General features: G+C 40.5%; 3 protein-coding genes across 4 annotated transcripts; all 3 read right to left on the reverse strand.

Moving 5' to 3' along the window:
• Window positions 1–1,379: 1,379 nt before the first annotated feature.
• LOC131677345 (probable methyltransferase-like protein 15 homolog) lies at window positions 1,380–2,504 on the reverse strand. Its single transcript, XM_058957095.1, has one exon. It carries the CDS (start codon window positions 2,502–2,504, stop codon window positions 1,431–1,433), a length of 1,074 nt encoding a protein of 357 aa, XP_058813078.1. The 3' UTR covers window positions 1,380–1,430.
• Window position 2,505: 1 nt separating this feature from the next.
• LOC131677346 (ubiquinol-cytochrome-c reductase complex assembly factor 2) lies at window positions 2,506–3,105 on the reverse strand. Its single transcript, XM_058957096.1, has 2 exons — window positions 2,968–3,105; window positions 2,506–2,847 (listed from the first exon to the last, which is right to left on the reverse strand). Exon 2 carries the CDS (start codon window positions 2,824–2,826, stop codon window positions 2,506–2,508), a length of 321 nt encoding a protein of 106 aa, XP_058813079.1. The 5' UTR covers window positions 2,827–2,847; window positions 2,968–3,105.
• A 4,762-nt stretch (window positions 3,106–7,867) lies between these two features.
• LOC131677348 (nucleolin-like) lies at window positions 7,868–9,187 on the reverse strand. Of its 2 annotated transcripts, none has more exons than XM_058957099.1 (3): window positions 9,037–9,187; window positions 8,590–8,679; window positions 7,868–8,470 (listed from the first exon to the last, which is right to left on the reverse strand). In XM_058957099.1, exons 2-3 carry the CDS (start codon window positions 8,650–8,652, stop codon window positions 8,171–8,173), a joined length of 363 nt encoding a protein of 120 aa, XP_058813082.1. In that variant the 5' UTR covers window positions 8,653–8,679; window positions 9,037–9,187; the 3' UTR covers window positions 7,868–8,170. The 2 variants fall into 2 exon arrangements, with proteins under 2 accessions (XP_058813082.1, XP_058813081.1); XM_058957098.1 differs by having other exon boundaries at window positions 8,962–9,074.
• Window positions 9,188–16,557: the final 7,370 nt, after the last annotated feature.

Raw genomic sequence — 16,557 nt, forward strand, 5'->3', positions numbered from 1 at the left:
AACGCACCGGTACGGTTGCTCTTAATACAAGAATCTTGTATTTTCGAGCTCGTAAAGAAAAATTCTCGACAAACATATGATTACGGCCTAAAAGCCAACTGTCAAAATCCACTTTGAATGGAAATTCCGGACAAACCGTTACACGCCAATCACCAGAGATGCCAGATTTGCAGACAAGTCTGCAAATTGGCAGACTTTTAATTTAAGCTGCAGATTTTTTCGATGACGCAGATATTTGCAGATTTTTTAGTTTGGTTGCAGATATTTGCAGATTTCTTAGTTTGGTTGCAGATATTTGCAGATTTTTGAATATAAAGGCTTTTGGTTACACTAGCTTTCCTGACATTTTTTGTTCTTCCCAGACTTTTAAAATTATTATCGCAGACATTTGAAAAAAGTACCTGGCATCTCTGCCAATCACAGATGTTGGTAGTAAACGAAAGAGAAAAGTTTTCTCTTTCATAAACTGTTGTGAACTGTGTTCGACTAATAACGGTTTGTCTGGAATTTCCATTCAAAGTGGATTTTGACAGTTGGCTTTTAGGCCGTAATCATATGTTTGTCAAGAATAATTTAATGTAATTATTAAATCATTCTGTAAAGGTATAATGGAAGCTATTATCATTCAAAAACTGACGCGGGTGCCACAGCCCCTATATTGAAAGCTTAAATGTATTCTACATTGAAAAGGAAAAGAAACCATTTATCCAGAGATCCCGTCCCAGGGTAAACCATTTGTAACTTCATTGTCTTACCTCAGATAAACTAGCGAATGTTTCGCTGTTTTGTAAGTGTACTGGGGCAAACGAACCAATAGTATTGTGATTAGTTTTGAAAATTAGTAACATTCTATTTTTGAAAAGACATGCTATATCTCAGTAGTACTACACTAGATTAGGACTATCGCTTTTGTCACTGTCTGTAGCATCTGGTATATAAGTGTCAAACTAATGGGCACTCTACAAAAGCCGAAGAGAGAGCAGACGTTACTAATAGCGACAATCCTAATCGTGTGTTCTGTAAATACTGTCCCAGTATCGTGAGAAACTGAAGGTTTTCTGGAGCAAGCAAAGAGAAACTAGTTTCTGTATTCTCTCATGTACTGGAACAAATCTAATACTTTCTGCTGCTTACTGGATGACATAAGCCTGCTTACTATTGTCTATTAATTCTAAGTCAAACATAGATGCTGCAATATAACTCAAAGACAACTAAGGCCAAGAATTGATTCACCTAGCACTATTCGGTTTAAAATGCATAGAGCTTTGAAGGTTTGTAGCGGGACTATCAGGAAGTGTCAGTAAATTCCAAAGATGGGACAGCGGAATGTTTATAATCTATAAAAATGCAAAGGCGTTCGGACATCAAAACTAAAACTATTCCAACAATCAACTCACACACTCTATTGACTATATCAGCTATTACTAGTCTCAATCAACAAGCACAACTGCTCTCAACTTGGCCGACCTGCTTCTTGGGTTATCCTCGACTTCTTCATAGGTCGGCACGATGACGTGCTTCGACAGTTGATGCCAAGGCGACTTCATCACCGTTTCCATCACTTCCTGCTCGTGGCAGATGATGTGACTATTGTACCGAAGCGGCAACTTGTTGGCCATGTCGTTCAGGACATTTCCCATGATGTGTCGCTTAACGATTGTGTCCTCCAGCGAGTGGAAAGTGATTGTGATCATTTTGCCCCCGATTTTCAGATAATGCTGAGCTAACACCATTCCGTAATTGATTTCGTTTAACTCGTTGTTGACGAATATCCTTAGCGCCTGAAAAGTCTTGGTTGCCAAGTGGCTTGGCCGCTTCAGCTTGTCCAGTCCGAAACTGTCGCTTCCGAAGCAGGATTGTACTAAATCTGCCAGCTCTTTTGTCGTCTCTATCTTTTTAATTGTATTGCGAGCTTCCACAATAGCTCCAGCAATTTTTTTGGCATGTTTTTCTTCTCCGTAAATTTTCAACACTCGGGCAAGGTCTATTTCATCTATTTTGGCAAGTATTTCCGCAGCCGTCGGTGCATCCGGGCAGCGTTCTTTATCCATGCGCATATCAAGCGGACCGTCTTTGCTGATTGAAAATCCTCGTGAACCTTCATCGAACTGCATCGATGAGCAGCCGAAATCGAATATCATTCCATCGATAGAACGCTGCCTTATTCCTAACTCTTCCAATTTTTGGGGTAGTTCGGAAAACCATCCTAAGATGGGATAAATTTGACCTGGGAACTTGTCTGCCAAAGCTAGTGCCATTTCGTGTGCCACCGGATCGCGATCTAGAGCAATAATTTTTGCGCTAGGAGCAGCCTTCAAAATCTCACGCGTATGACCCCCAGCCCCAAACGTCATATCTATAAACAGTTCATTATTTCGTGGTTTTAGAAATTGAATCGTCTCCTTGGCCATTACCGGTACGTGTCTGGTCGGTTCCGTAGTACACCATCTACCCTGAATTCTCGCTAAAACTAATCTACAGTTTAACTTACGAATGAAAAGCATTCTACTTCTCGGGTCCGTCCTCTTTGTTCAGATACGCAAGGAACTCCGACGATAGTACCTCCCGACACTGGTCCCCTGTTAGTCCGGTTGCAGTTGAATTGTATTTTCGCGGATACGCACTACGATGAGTGTCGTTGAGAATGTTCTCCAGAGCCCGATGCTGCCGGCCCAATCGTTCGTCGTTAACGGCAATGATGTTTTCTGCGCCGAGGACGGCTTTTAACTGCTCGCGCAAATACTGTCCCAAATCACGACCGCCTTTGCTCTGATCAACGGGCCAACGTTCGAGCAGCTTTAGAAAGCGATTGTACTGGGTGGACATTATCCGGGAGGGCGACGAGTTCTGTTCGGGAGTTGGGAAGGAAACAATTGTTATCGTACAACAGATCGAACCGATTTTTTGTGAAGAAATCGAATCACGTTTTTGAATCTGATTTTTGTGATTTTCAGAAGCAATACTCACGTGAAGTTATATAATATTCCCGTATGATAATCAAATACAATCCAACGAAATTACGCTGCACGCATTCTACGCTGATGATAAACTAGTTTGTTTTGCATCGTTGTTTTGTTTTGACATTTCTCGCCACATGCGAGTTCAGCCCGGTGGCCACTGTTCATAAGAGCGTGAGTTCTTTGCGTGACACATGCGAGAGTGAATGAGTCTCTTAGGAATGAGTGCACACCACTAACGCTGTCCCAGTAAAGTTCAGCCGGAAATGAACTGGAATTCTGGCTGGTTCCAGTTCGTATTCCGGCTCCAGTGCAACAACCGATTCTAACTAGAATCGGTTGTGTCACTGGAGCCGGAATACGAACTGGAACCAGCCAGAATTCCGGTTCATTTCCGGCTGAGCTTAACTGGGGTGGTGTGGAGTGGTCAGGTATCTGCTACGCCGCCATGTTTTTCAAACCAAGATCTAAAACGTCGTTTTAAGGTCGATCCACAATCGACAAAATCAATTCCATACGACACGACTTTGCGATGTTCGAAATTGTTTTTTTATTGATGAATCATGATGTAAATTAGTTATCAATCATTAACATGACGAAAACAACACTTTTCTTCAATTTATTGTCCAATATTTTAGTTCGATTACAAACATCTAATGATCGCGTCACGCCGTATCGTTTCTAACTAGTGCGGATCGAGCCTGCAGCGAAATGAGCAGAACAATCCGAACTGTCAGTGGGGCCCATAATTTGTGTGCCCGCAGAGATGTTGACTTATGTCAGTTCAATACAAACGGTATAGGGGTGTCATATACGTGGGAGTGGTGCAGAAGAACTTTTATGGCACCAAAATGTAGCTGCCCACTGAGACGTCCAAAAAATTGTTTCAAAATCGTTCAACACGGGTCCAACGATGGACGTTCGTTGAACGGTTATTTGGACGTTGTCCAAATTGGTCCAACGAACGTCCTTCATTGGACGATATTGAAACCAACCGTTCTTAGAGGGTGAGGTTTCCCTCTAAGAACGGTTGGTTTCAAAATCGTCCAATGAAGGACGTTCGTTGGACCAATTTCGACATCGTCCAAATAACCGTTCAACGAACGTCCATCGTTGGACCCGTGTTGAACGTTTTTGAAACAATTTTTTGGACGTCTCAGTGGGTTGAAACTAACAATTCTTGAGCGTTTTTTCAAAAAGACATCTGCAATGAGTGACACTACTTTCTCTTTCGATTTGTACGGCGTCACTATAGCATTTTTCACTTATTTTGCCGTGCAGATCGAAAGACGGTGGTTTTGACTAGCATATTATGCAAAGAGTTGAGGGATAAATGTTAAAGCGACCGAATTATTAACAGAAGAGAAAGTAATCAAAGAGAGTCACTCATTGTAGATATGACGTTTTGAATAAAAGGTCTAGAATTCTTGAGCGTTTTTTCAATACGTCATATCTGCAATGAGTTACTCTTTGTTTACTGTCTCTTCTGTTAATAATTCGGTCACTTTAAGGTTCAAGTCACGGCTTACATATACTAGGCTAGCTCGTTAGAGTGTAAACATTTGACGAGAGCGCGTCATAGAAATCGTCGGCGAAAACAATTACATGAAATTCATATATTGTTTGCTGCTAACGAATGATCGGCACCTGGTAAATCACAAGGAAGCTATGTGGATGTTAAAAACCTTTGCTATGATCAGACAATGACGGTGGGATATGTTTTCTATGGCATGCATCCAAATTCCCGATTTACGCTAATAATCACATAGATGAATTGATTATCCACTGTGTATAGTGTAATTATGGCGTAATTTACGTCAAAAATCCATTGCACACTATTTTTCCACCGTAAGAGCTCAAATATTGTCAATTAACAACTTTCGAGAAATCCGTTTGTTTATCTCTCTGACGTCACCGAAAACTGTCAATTCGCGGAATAGCAAGCCTCCTTTCTGTGAGCCGTGGGTTCAAGTTACCTTTTTTGAGCATGTGTTAGTTTTGAACGCTGGGTAGTATGGGTAGGAAAAATTGTGTTCAGCTTTGCCACCGGATTATACATTTAAACCTTTTCAAAAGGCTAAAAGAAGAATATCAGCCGATTTATCAGATCACAACGATTCAAATCATACAAAATAGCTGCTGGAAAAACTATCGGTTTCGCTAAATGGTGCTTTTGAAAAAGTGGCTGTGATTTTTTGTCACACTACCACACCGTGCTGGGGTACGCAACACAACAGCGCAATGAAAAAACCACAGCCACATTTTCAAAAGCACCATTCAGCTAAGCCGATGGCTTTTCCGGCAGGTATTTTGCATAAATTGAATCGTGATGATCTAATAAATCGACTGATATTCTTCTTTTAGAGTTTTGAAAAGGTTTAAATGGATAATCTGGTGGCAAAGCTGAGCACAATTTTTCTTAGCCTTGAGGTAACTTGAGCCTTAACATTTATCCCTCAACTCTTTGCATAATATGCTAGTTAAAACCACCGTCTTTCGATCTGTACTGTAAAATAAGTGAAAAGTGTTATAGTGACGCCTAGAAAAACTCTAGCAAGAGAACTGCGGAGACTCCATTTTGGGTCGATTGGATTCGCGTTTAGCTGTCAAAAAACGAATCCAATCGAACATTGGTCACTGCACAGTGACGTCATGCATTAAATGTGACAGGTGGTGGTCCTAATAATTACATTTTGAACTTAGAGATTATTCGTACTTTCAAATTTTTTTTTTTTAATGGAATCCAAATTTGTTAAGTCCAAACTGTAAACAACAGGACCAGCACTTGTCAAATTTGTGAGGTTAAGGCATTTCATACAATGGTCAATTGCTTATCCTTATAACATTGGACGTGTTGCCATACAAAGCCGGGGCATACGTTGCCAAAAATGCTGTTTTTTTTCTCCGCAGTTCTCTTACTATGAGTTTTTCTAGTGACGCCGTAAAAATCGAAAGAGAAAGTAAACAAAGAGAGTAACTCATTGCAGATATGACGTTTTGAAAAAACGCTGAAGAATTACCCAATCAAACCATTCGGAATCCTGAATGGAGACAGTATGGATTCTAAATCAAATGCAACAACCGATTCCGAAACCGATTGAGTCGGAATCGGTTGTTGCATTTGATTTGGAATCCATAATGACTCCATTCAGAAATCCGAACCGATTCCGGAATGAGTTTAACTGGGTAGGATTACAGTTGCCACCTCTGGAGAGGCTTTGACCCGGAGATTTTCACTGATCTGGGGGGTGGTGGATTTTGAGTGGAGCGAGACAGAAATTGGAATCAAAGCGATTGCTAGGCATTTTAGAGCACTTTAAACGCTTTTTATTACCACGTTAAAGTAAAACTGTAAATTTTTCACGCTTCAGAACGGTTTTATCGTTTAATGTGGTGTAGTATTTCACTTCCCCGACTAAGTGCCAAGAATACAAAAGCACCAGCTACTCTCACTGTGGAGGTCGAACGAGCATTGCTCTCCTCCAGGAGAAGGAGAGCAAAGGAGGCAGAGGTGCGACATCACACTATGTGGTGTCGGTTATTCGTCACCAACAAATTTTAATTTCGCCTCAAAAGGGGCAAAACTCACCTCCCTAGCCCAGTTAGGGATCGCTGCTGGAGTAGCAACAACACCGCAAGAGCTCGTTTGATGTTGACCTAGTCAGTTGGATTAGAACAAATCAGCCATACCTTAGTGCAGCTAGTGTTAAGTGAAATGATTTGGTAAAATTGCAATAACTTTTTACACCATTTTGAGCGACTTAGTGGAATGCAACATTTCATTTGTAGCACAGAGCGAAATATTACTTTCCTTAACCCTCCGGGAGTCGCGCATATGGCTTACCGAACGAGCAGCCGCTGGTCCCCTAAGACGATTTCGCTAGATTTTCAGAGCAGCGTGCACTCAGTGCACTAGCGCGACTTCCGGAAGGTTAATTTGTAGTGAATTTTATTTGTTTTTCATTTTCATTGCGTTGTGAAAGAAATTCGCAATATTTGGTGAACTCTTCACCACCTTGAAACGAAGGGTTAGTCGGGAAATATAAATCTGAACCAGAGTAATAGTTAACTAGACTTTTTAAATATTTTGTAAAGAATCAATTAATTCCAAAAAAAATCTTCCCACCCGGAGAAATTGATGTAAAACTCGGAGATCGCTCCCGAAAACCGGAGTCTCCGGGTCAAACCCGGAGGGGTGGCAACCCTAGGTTGGATCCAATGCTGTCTTGTCGAGAAAAGTTGGAGAGCAAACAATGTTACATCGTATGTTTGCTTTTTTATTGCTGGTAGAAGGTGAAATATCGCCTTATTCTGTTCACGAATGCGAAAATTGTAAGCTCTGATCGATAGCTGTTGAAAAAACCGTTTAGAAAACCGCCTGTCTGCAGGCCGCTGGACCAGGGTGGCCAGATAGAATTCCTCAATATCGGTAGGGTAACTAAAAGTTTATCGGTAGTTATCGGTAGGCTGGGTTGTTGTCCCAAAAACATAGTATTGACATAGAATTTTGAAATACTGACAACACAGATCTCTGACCAAATCCAACCCAAAAAATGAATGTTGACTAGGGTGTGTCCAAAATCAATAAAAATCGGTAGTTTTCGGTAGGAATAACAAAATATCGGTAGTTTTGCCTTGTTCCTCTGTGAATCAGTAGGGAAGACCAACATCGGTAGGACTACCGATAAATCGGTAGGTCTGGCCACCCTGCGCTGGACATGGTATCCCTCTAAGAACGGTTGGTTTCAAAATCGTCCAATGAAGGACGTTCGTTGGACCAATTTGGACAACGTCCAAATAACCGTTCAACGAACGTCCATCGTTGGACCCGTGTTGAACGATTTTGAAACAATTTTTTGGACGTCACAGTGGGATCTGTTCCATTCCATCTGTTCAGATAACGAATAATGAATACAATTTTCTTGTTTGTGTAACTCAGTTGGTTGTATTTCACTACTAATGCCGAAAGGGTGTATTTCTAAACTGTTGTCTCTTCATATCTTTGTTTTTCGTTATAATCACGGTACATAATTTAGATTGAGTCACATGAAATACACATAAATGTTGTGTTGACAATGGCAAGTACTGAACGATGCGTAAGTTTAGATTGTATTTTATTTGTTAGTGGAAATGTTTCTTTTTCTGTTTCTTTTGTTGATACAAAATTCGTACTGAATCTGCGGTGGCTCAATAAATGCAACTGGAAAACATATTTAGGAATCGGATTCATCATTCTCCTCGTTGTCCTCACTGTCGTTCTCCTCTTCGTCCTCGTCATCGTTTTCCTCTTCGCTGGACTCGTTCTTAGCGGGCTTTTTTTTACCTCTACCGCGACCCTTTTTGGCTTCCGGTTTTTTGGCCTTTGGTGGTTTTTTCGCGGCAACTTTCGGCCTACCCCGGCCGCGTTTCGCCGATGGCTCTTCGTCCGAAGCAAGCGCCTTGTCCTTTTCCTTCTCCTCGGCTTTATCCTTGGGCGAAGCGGCGCGTGCTCTCTTTTTCGGAGCGACGCTATTCTGTGTGGGTTGGAGGCGGTGTGGGGGTGGAAAAGTGGAAAGCAGGGCGAAAAGAAAGGTGAGAAAAGCGAAAGTTTACTAATACGGTTAGGGATGCGTAGTGTCCGACGAACAGATACCTTTTCGGGGTTGGCGGGGCGGCCTCGAGCCTTTTTCGGTTCAACGACCTCTGTGTCCGACATTTTGCTTTCCTGAGTATTGGTAGTTTGCTAAAATTAGAGAATAACAAAAACCGTTTCTAGTTATCGGAAATTAATCTAATGCTGCCAACTGAAATTAATTTCATGCCAAGAACCATTATTATCTAACAAATTTATCACAGCATCACTTTTTCACTTCACACAGAAAGCACTCGCAAGGACGCCATTCGCCATTCATCGTCGTGTGCTCATTTCATGTCCGGAAAAATATTCCAAATTTTACAGCACAGCACAAAAAAGTGCAATTTCTCAGTCATCTTAAGCACTTCTTATTAGCACCCCTCTTCTTACCACTAATTTGCAGTAATCCACTGGTGAAACCGCCTACTACTTCCTGCTAAAAGTAATCTTTTCCGCTGGACTCACCTTTTCTATCTGGCGCCGGATGCCCGAAAAAGTTCTCAATCAGAGAAACAATTCTTATATCGGCTCGACGGTATAGATGCCACCGCACCGTACTGCAGCTCTGGCAGGATCCGTGGGAGACTTTTTCTTTTCGGAAAACCAACCACCACAGAGACAGTCGCGTGCACGAGCTTTTCCGGGAGAGGAGATTAAAATTTTCCTTCCGTACGCACAAAGCTTTGGGGCTTTTTTTTCGGTGTGCTATTTTGCAAGTCCTTCGGGTGTCTGTAGTGTATGTGTGCTGTATGAGGGTGGTGTTTCAATATATACACAAACGCACTTGCCGAGAGGACTATCCGCCGCGAGAGGATCCAGCGCAAAGGATAAATTCTACCATCATGAGAACGATTTCTATGTCGATACATTCAGGAAGACACAATCTGCTCCCGCTCTTGTTGGTGAATTCCGTGAATGATAGGTGAGGGTGTGTTACGCGATTGTTGACTCAACGGTAATTCGTTGGTTGTTTTTTTCTGTAATTTAATTAATTTGTACCTTGTTGCATGTTGATCATATTTTTATATTGTCCGTTTAGTTTTATCACAATTACAAATTGCCTCAGTTAGTCTTAACCGGTCTCGATCTTTTTTCAGCCTTATTCTGGATTATGACAGATTGTTTTTTCGAACGAATCCGACCCCCTTACTTACTTAGTTGTTACTGAGTATGCAAATTACATTTGTACGAAAAAGCAATTCGTCGTAATACTGAATAAAGTACGATCCCATAGGATGCAGCTTCCGTCTATGGAAAAGAACATCAACGTCACGTCAGGATAGGTTGAATGCATTTCACATAGTTTGTGTACGAATCTTATAGCTGTTTAAAAGCTGCAATGCAAACATTCGTTCAAGAATGAGTTTAGTCCTGGGTAGTAGAGCATATCGTAGTATGTAAAAAGAGTACAACTATTGGTTGCACAGGCTTATTGCGTGTTGGGGCCGCCAGAACAGCGGAAAATATACGAAAGGTTCGAAGAATACCGAAAGTTTTAGTGATTGCATCGTTTACCAGGTGAGATTTTTGTCCATGCGGAGTCCAAGGTTCGTAACTTTCTCCATCAGCGAGATTTCTTCCCCGCAGAATGTAATGCTAAATTGATGGGTAATTGTAATTGGTAAAGCTGTTTTTGATTTTTTTCCGATGCAGCTGACGTTAAAGATAAATAAACTTTTTTGCACGCAAAATAATTTTTTTTTATAGAATTGAAAATTTCAATATAATATCATGACTACACCTTCCGTTGAACTACCTTGATCCCTATTCATTTGCAGGGATAACAGTTAAAAAGTGGGTTAAACCCACTGTCAAGCAAGACGAATAGTGTCAAACGAGGACGTGTTTACATATTTTTAGAAAATCAATTAAAAATCATTCTGAAGTTTTAAAGATTGACCACATATATTGTTATATTGAGAAAGATTAGCTCTATCGGTTTATGAAATAAAGGGAGTATTTTATGCTTCATTTTGACCTAATTGTTCCATGTTTGCAGAAGACGATTGCTTGTGTCTTTTTTGGGTTGGTCAATAGAAAAGGCGAAAACCAACACTGAAAAAAATACAAACGTTAATTCTATTTGCTTCAAACCGCTTAAAATTCATATGAAGAAGAAATACTATTGTTATCACGCGCACACATATCTTCTATGTGTCAACTGTATAAACTATGTATGCACACACATAAGTTATATGTGCATATTGTTATAGAATGGGGTTTTATGTGCCTAATAGTTATGAAATGTGAATGTAAGATTAATATTTCTTGTAAATACACACATTAGGTTTATGTGCCAGCAAATAGTGTCTATATGCCTCCGTAAATTGCAAAAATCTATGTGTAAAATCAATAGGCATAACGTTTACTTTTTTTTGAGTGAACGTTTTGGGTTCCCTGAGCCGTAAAATAATTCAAAATATGAACGTACAGCACATCATCACAGATAAGTTGTGATAATAAACAATAAATTCTTCTATTCTAGCAATCTATTGTGATTTGTTTTATTGCACGGAATCGTACACGTTGTTGGAATACACACGTAGATGATCAGCCCCCTAGTTGATAAATAACGGAACGTTGCTAAAACATCTAGTCCACCCTCGATCGTTCTTGCCGGAAGCAAACGAGCGCAGTTTGCTGAGACCTACTCCGTCTGCTGTATTAACAAGCGGCACGCCACAATTCTGCAATCAAGTATGTGACATTTCTTGAGCCCATTTGACTAGTCCCGATACTTGTTTTCAGTTCATTCCGATCACCCAGTGTATTATTGCTTCAATTTAGTCAGGCGCTTTTGACTTTCAGAAAGGCAATACAACGCACATCCTCAATATTATTTGTCCTCTGGTGGTCTCCAACGTGTCATTTCTCGTTTGTTGAATTTTTGCATGGTTTAGTTACCTGCATGCGTCTAACTTTTGGAACTGATGATGCTGCACAATCTTGCGCTAATTTTACCATCACAATTCGGTTCTTCGAAGGTCATTGTTGAGATTGTATGCGAGAACGTGAATTCTTCAAGCTGAAGCCAGTTTGAGTTTTGTTTGGTCCTTGCGATTGCGCTATAGTTGAGTGAAATCCCAAAATTTGAACATCATTTTCGTCGTGCAGATACGGTCACTAATCGACCACGACCATTACCAACATAAGACACACATTTTGCAGGTCTATTGGAAATAGGACTATTTGTGCTGATTCCAGTGTGCAACCTATCCAAACACCTGTTGTAACTGTTCGCTTCGAAACCTATTTTTGGGTGATTTATTACCAGAGCAGTGAGTCACTTTGGTTATATTTTCAAAGCTGCACATATTTAATTTAAATGTTCGTTGTCTTGATGGCATTGAGTTCTACAAGATGACGACACGAATGAATTCATGATGAATAAGGTTCATGTTTGACAATTCTCGGTGGTTTGTTTACTTTGTCCGTTGCGTGAGTGCGAGTGCAATGGGTGCTCATCTGTTGCATTCGGACTAACGTAACTCCCATGTAAACAAACCACCGAGAATTGTCAAACGAAGTTCATCCGGCTCATTTTGTAGGGTTATGTCGGTTGGTGTAAAACCTAATTGAATACTTTACGGTGACGTCCCAAATGAACTGGGTGTTCATTTTTGACAGTTCGCTGGTACTGTTTACATGGACTGCTTCGAGCGAATCTAGTCGTCCACAATTTTTTCTAAGTCCATGTAAACAGTACAAGCGAACTGTCAGAAAAGTGAGGTTAGCTGTGTCTGTAAAGTACCTAATTGTAAGGAAGGACGTATCCACCTGGTGATGCCAGTCGGGCTGGCATTGCTTTGGACTGAGCAAACTAATTCCTATGGTTATTTGGAGCTTGTGTGACCAACTAGGGGCATTAGGTGTGCGTGGGGAGGACGCATAGTCTTGTCTAAGTGGAGTGATAAATACGATCATGTAGGGGGGTTGAGAATTGATTATTCGCGATAGGGATCGAAGACAAGTTACTGATTTTTCTCAGTCATATCACGAAGAAATTCTTTCATATCCCTGTGTGTGTTAACCATCCTAACTCCCACTAGCTGGTAGTGATTTACAGAAAAAAAAGATGTTTGCATGTATTTAAACATATCCATGCAAATAACTTGGTTCAAGGATTTAGGTAGGTGTTAGCTCAATTGACTTTCCGATGACCCATTTCGTATACAGCGCCAGACATGTTCCGAGGTCATCGTTCCATCAACCAGCCGCGCTTTACTGTAGTGTTTGAATCAAATGGATTATAGCATTACAATAAGACTTTCGATTATTTACATGAGGTAAGAAATCGACGCGTATTTAGTGTATTTATTTGATTTTTCTATATATAAATTAGAATATGTCTGTAGAAAAATATACCAGGTTTTCTATTTCCTTCCTCATCTTCTGCTTACGCGAGCGACTGATACTTGCTTATCCATTTTTCGTCCCATTCCAAACCCTCCAGATATCCTCAAAATCTCCAGCTTCTTTCACACGCATCAAACAGCCCGAGCAATCTTTTCTCTTTGCCACCTTTGCAAGTACAGTGCAATTTATCAAAAACAGTATGCATGCAGCAGATACAGCAGGCTCACCGCTCCGTCCGTGTCCCTCACTCATGCAGAGCACCCACCAATTTGGCACCTAAACACCGTGTTTTGTCAAACTGGCCAAACCAACTGAGATATCTGGCGTTTAAAATACGCACACTGAGATCTCGCATATCAATACTATCGCTCTCTTCTTAATCCCTGAAGCGGTTTGTTTACCTCCCAAGTTAACGTCAGAATGGCACAATACCAACGCAGCTGGATAAGCTGGAAAGTCCATGTACGCCCCACAAGAGCGAAAAAGACAGAAAACTATACAAATCGCGACAATCCCAATCCAGTCCCCTGCATCTACTATGCATACGCACTTTTCAGTCGGTTCGTCCATCTCGATTTCACAATAGCTCTTCTCACTCTCTCAGCCGCTGCAACAGCATTTGTACCTAGATTTGCACGGAAGTGCGGAGGTATACAGCCTTAAGCCGAATTTACACCTATCCGATCCGTTTCAGTGCCAGTTCAGTTCCGTGCACGGACGCCAATATTCTTTCATACAAATCAAATGCAAGCATTCACACTTGTCCGGCACGGCACCGTCCCGGACAAGTGTGAATGCTCGCATTTGAAATGTATGAAAGAATATTGGCGTTCGTGCACGGAACTGATCCGGCACTGAAACGAATCGTATAGGTGTAAATTCGGCTTTATTCTGCATTACAACGGATCGCTTTTTCGAATGAACGTGATTTGCATTCTCAAAACGACAGCAAAAACAAACGGGAGCCTGCTTCGATCGAACCACATTCGTTCGAAAATGTGATCCGTCGTAATGCAGAATAAGGCTGATATTCTCTCGTCCCACTTGTATTCTCAACTGACGCAGCTTCTGCGGGGATGAAAAAACCTTCGGAAAACGCTTCGTGAATCCATTTCCTCCGGCGTATGATGACCGACTGTCCGATGGTCCTTTTGAACACTCCGGCGAATAAACGCGTACTATACGACCCGAAAAGTAGCTATTTATGTGAGAATGTTCACTTCACACACGGCGAAGCAAACCTCCGCGGCGGTTCTATAGGTTAGTTTACACTCCGTATACAAACACACTTCTAACGTCTTAGTGGCGTTCCGGAAAATCACGACGCGACCTACGCTTTTGGAGCAGATATATCCATTACTTACAATTTTTTGCTATTGAGATGTCTGACGTTTAAAATATGCACACTGAGATCCCGCATTATTATACTACCGCCCTCCCCTTAAGCCCACAAGCGGTTGTTTTCCTCCCATTTCGCAGTGCAAATGATTTCAATATTAATTCGTCAAAAGGGCGAAAGTGTTTTTTGTAAACAAACTTGTTTCGCTCATTAGTCTGCTGCAGAGTGAAATTTCATGAAAAATATGCGTTAATGTAAATTTTTACCCTTCGTAGAAGTAATTTCAATTGCTTTCTGCTTTGAAATTATAGTAAATTAAGAGAAACCATCAAAATAAAAGTTTGTTTACAAATCTTATTCGCCCTTTTGCAAATTTAATATGAATTTGTTTTCCTCCCAATTTAAACGTCAAAACGGCACAATACCAACGCAGCTGGATAAGTCTATAACTTTTTATTGAAAGTTATACTATGTTCACACTACAGAGTTAAAACATGTTATAATAATTAGCAACAAGAAAAATGTCATCAAGATAGCGTTAAAACACGTTTTAACTCGTAGTGTGAACGTAGTATTACGAGAGCGCAAAAACCGCGTCTGTTTTCGATAGCAGGGTTGCCATCTTCCTCTAAAGAAATTCTTTCATATCCCTGTCGCGAAAACGGTCGATAATGTTTAGTTGTGTTTCCCAGTACGGTACTGTAATGTCTTCATTCAAAAAAAAATTGCAAAAACACTCCATCAAAATTAAATGTTAAAAAATATACTTTTGTTGATAAGCTTTTATATGCTTCAGTCTACCTTCTAATCTCACTAAGAGCAGAAGCAAACAATCAATAAACCAAGCAATCAATTTCAACTGCTTTGTTACTTTTTCAATGTACAAACAGTAAAGCATCGTTCCTCCGGCTGAGCAGTGAAATTAGAAAACAAACCACAAAAGTGCTACGTGCCTGTACTATCAGAATTACCAATGCGACTGACTTTAAACAAATTCGTATTAGATCAAATGTGCGATTGGTGGAACAGTTCCGTAAAGCGACCAGAGTGATAGTCCTCACGAAAGTGGATACATCGTGGACGTAATGTGGTACTGCCAACGTTCATAGAAATTCAACCGAGGCTGAAAGCGTCATTGTCAAAAATTTCAAGCAACACAACATAGAATACAACAAACGTTTGAGCAAAGGAATCGTATCGAAATAAGTAGAATTGATATCCATTAGCTGAAGACTCTTTTTCCCCTGTATTTTCAACAATTCGTGTTGTGAGAATCCAGATGACGAAACATACCTTCTTATCTGACTTTGAATATAAATCACACATAATCGAACAAAGCGGATCAGAAACTCAGGTCAGATCCCTACCTGTCCTATTCGGATCAAGATTAGGTACAAAGTCGGCGTTCGTTCTTTTATAGATTAATATTTAACAGCAAAATGTATATACTCGTGACTTAAGCCCTAAACTTATAATTCCGGGTTACAGTGAATAATGGAAAACAATCTGAATGTCACTAATGGGATATTTCAAATAAGGAACATATCAATTGTTATTTTATTCATTGTAGTTCAAAATACATGAATGAAAGATAATAGTATTTATTTTCGAATAAATAGTTAAAATATCCAGTTACGTACAACTGGAATTATATTCGTTAATCTTTTAATGCCACATTGCTGTCCGATGTATGAAACAGGCCTCTATATGTGCTGTAAGATTAGGTTTATTATATTGCTCATCAAAAGCGTTGTATAGTACCGAAAATACCAGCACTTATATTTATTCAGTGCCGGTATTTCAGTACCAAGTATGAGTCGGTATTCCCGGCATTTTCGGTACTGGTACCATTACCATGGGCCCTATTCCCACAGTCACGTCACGTAGTGACATCACATGACATCATCACAGTTCCTCGATGACGGTTTGGTTAACGCCCCCAACTAGACTGAGAGATCGCCGGTTCGATTCCTGCTTGATGACATATCTTTTCTTAGTGTGTCCAATGAAAGGGGAGTTGTCACCGTTCCGGTCATACTTTCTCTATTTTCCATTGAACACGTTCCTAAAAACCTTGAAACTAGGATAAAAAAGCATGACTCACGCAAAAACAAGCAATGTATGTAAATTCCATCAACAACTGGATTTGCCGTTACCATCCGCCGACTTCAATATGCTTCCCCATAGCTCTGTTCACCACTAAAGTCTGGTAGTGTCTGAGCTAGCTAATGGGACGCAAACTGTGATAATAATATCTCAAGCCTGAACAAGATCCAATGGAGCTAAAATAA

Source organism: Topomyia yanbarensis, chromosome 1, assembly GCF_030247195.1.
Source record: "Topomyia yanbarensis strain Yona2022 chromosome 1, ASM3024719v1, whole genome shotgun sequence".
Lineage (NCBI taxonomy): Eukaryota > Metazoa > Arthropoda > Insecta > Diptera > Culicidae > Topomyia > Topomyia yanbarensis.